The 2,563-nt window shown below is 49.2% G+C and overlaps 1 protein-coding gene across 1 annotated transcript; it reads left to right on the top strand.

The window, feature by feature from the left end:
* On the top strand, window positions 1-1,920 carry LOC107305288. Its single transcript, XM_015842441.2, has 4 exons — window positions 1-961; window positions 1,039-1,194; window positions 1,274-1,397; window positions 1,470-1,920. Exons 1-4 carry the CDS (start codon window positions 701-703, stop codon window positions 1,487-1,489), a joined length of 561 nt encoding a protein of 186 aa, XP_015697927.1. The 5' UTR covers window positions 1-700; the 3' UTR covers window positions 1,490-1,920.
* Window positions 1,921-2,563: the final 643 nt, after the last annotated feature.

The following is a 2,563-nucleotide window of genomic DNA, read 5'->3' as shown; positions in this document are numbered from 1 at the left end:
TTCACTCCTCTGTTTCTTGTCTCCCAAAATCGAGAACCTCGCCGTCCTCAGCCGTAGAAACCAGCGCCGACGACCCTGCACCAAATTCTCCGGCCAAGCACCCACCGGAGGAGCTTTCAACAAACCGCGGCCGGAGACGAAGAAAGCACCGCCGAAAGCAGGTCCGTGCGGCGCAGCCACGGACGACACCATCGGTGGCCAAGAAATCCAGAATCTCCGAGGACGCGGCGACAACCGAGGATCCGCGCCGAGAATCGCCGGAGCACAGCTACGGCGGCGGCAAGAAGAGGTTCCTCTCGCCCAGAACTCCCGCGGACGAGGCGCCGACGGCAAGAAGCTCCTCATCGACCCTCTGCGTCGCCGCCCACGCTGACCTCTGCGTCGCCGCTGAAGCTCCACCAAGAACCTCTCGCCGACCTCGGCCACCACCCTGCACCCCATTTCACGGCGCCGGCGAGCAAATAGCCGCAGTTGGCCAGGCCAAGATTCCTCCGAGAAGCTCTGCGCCGCCGACGCTGAAGGTGGCGCCGCTGCAAGCTCCGCCAAGAACCTCTCGCCGACCTCCTCCGCCACCCTGCACCCATTTCCCGGCGGCGGCAAGCCAAGAACCGCAGCTCGCCAAGGCAAGATTCCGCTGAGAAGCACTGCGCCGCCCACTGCCGCCTGTCTTCAAACCCACCGGAGCGAAGGGGAAGAAGGCATGGGAGGGGAAGCAAGCAAGCCAGAGCGTTCGGCTTCGGACAGGCGCCGCGACTGCGCGCCAGACACCCGGCTTTCCATGCCCACGGCCGCGCCACCAGCTGATGCGGCGGCCTCGCCTTCGACAGCTGTTGCCGACGGCGTGGCCAATACACGTCGAGCGGTAGGAAATCAAGCCTGGCTCCACCGAACGTCTCGCAAGAAGAAGAACCACCTGACTTCAAAACCTGCCGCCGCGGAGCCTCAGCACACGCGCGAACAGGTAACTAAAAAGAACAGCTTGACTTGAAAACCTCCCGCGACCGAACCGCTTAACTCACCCGGCCCATACGTGAACAGTTAACTATTAACGGTGAAGCGGTGCCGTACGAAGTGGAGGATCAGTACGTTGCTTACTGCAGATCATCATCAGCAACTGATCCTGATAAAGTTACCTGCCACATCTGTTTCTTCAAGGATGACAGAAATATCGTCAACAAAATTCAGCGCAAAGAGGTTGGTAAACATGATGCGTTTTGTGCTTTCAATGCAACTTTAATTTTCAGAACAATGACACTGTGATTCCTACACACAGATGATCTTGCATTGTCACAAACACAACCGTGGGCCGCTTATTGCCTGTCAAGAGTGTCCTGTATATGTTTGCAAGGCACGTGATTTGGAACTGCATACACACTACTGCCACACCCTACCAGCAGGTTAGTTCTATCCCTAACATGAATTTTTTTTTCTATTTAAATATGGTCTAATGCATATTGTACTTTTGTCAGATTGGTGGAGGTCCAGGTGAAATTGGAAGAAAGGCTTGTCCATTTTGATGGAGGTCTAGACGAAATTAGAAGAAAGGGCTGTCTATTTTACTTTTGCTAGATTGGTAGAGGTCTAGATGAAATTAGAAGGAAAACTTGATAGCTGTCATTAGTTCCTTGTAGCTATTGATGTTAGCTCATATGTGTAATAAATGGATGTAAATATGCAAGAGCATATAATTAGTTTGCTCAAATACTTCAGAGCTAGGCTGGAATAGAAACTAATGTGGAAATGGAGGTATGGGTTGTCTATTTTACTTTTGTTAGATTGGTGGATGTGCAGATGAAATTGGAAGAAAGACTTGACAGCTGTCATTAGTTTCTTGTAGTTACCGATAGTCTATTGATGTTACCTCATATGTGCAACTCCTTCGTCAATGTACTATTGATCATTTGCTACAAATCGAAATACTTATACGTAATCGTACGAGCCGTGTATAATTTTAGCCGTTTGCTGCTGCGCGCTGATCTCCGCGCCGCTACGCGCGCCGTTAATTGTACGTACGAACAATCGTACACATAGCACTGCTCGTTATAAGTTGATGCTGGTCCAATCTTAGCCATACATGCAAGTTCAGGAAAATACCTATGAACCACTGAAGCTTGACCACAAGGTATAACCAATGCATTCGATAGAGCACTCCATGGAACATGCATATTTACATTCTCTCATAAATCAAATTATGAGCTTTCCCCGTCATCAGTCTATAGTGTAACCATAGGGTTATTATAGATATCGAATGCATGGACTACTCATGAACACGCCATTCAGTTCCATCCAACTTCAGCCTCTCTCTTGCACATCCCTTAGAGTTTCATTACTCCCTTCCTTAGCATCATTCTATTTACCATATTCTACATATATGTTTGATAAAAGCACGTCTCCTCCACCATAACGCTCGTTCTTGGGCTCAATCTTGTATTCCTGAACCATACATCTGAATGACAACTGGCCTTATTCAATTAAACCAGCATGACAGAAAGAATAGAGCAAGAATTAGTGTATTGTATAGAAGCATCAGAAATAACAAACATAAATGGATGTAAATATGCAA

Source organism: Oryza brachyantha, chromosome 11 (assembly GCF_000231095.2).
Source record: "Oryza brachyantha chromosome 11, ObraRS2, whole genome shotgun sequence".
In the NCBI taxonomy this organism is placed as follows: Eukaryota; Viridiplantae; Streptophyta; class Magnoliopsida; order Poales; family Poaceae; genus Oryza; species Oryza brachyantha.
The sequence above is the reverse complement of the archived record's forward strand: the minus strand, read 5'-3'. Positions and strand labels throughout refer to the sequence as shown.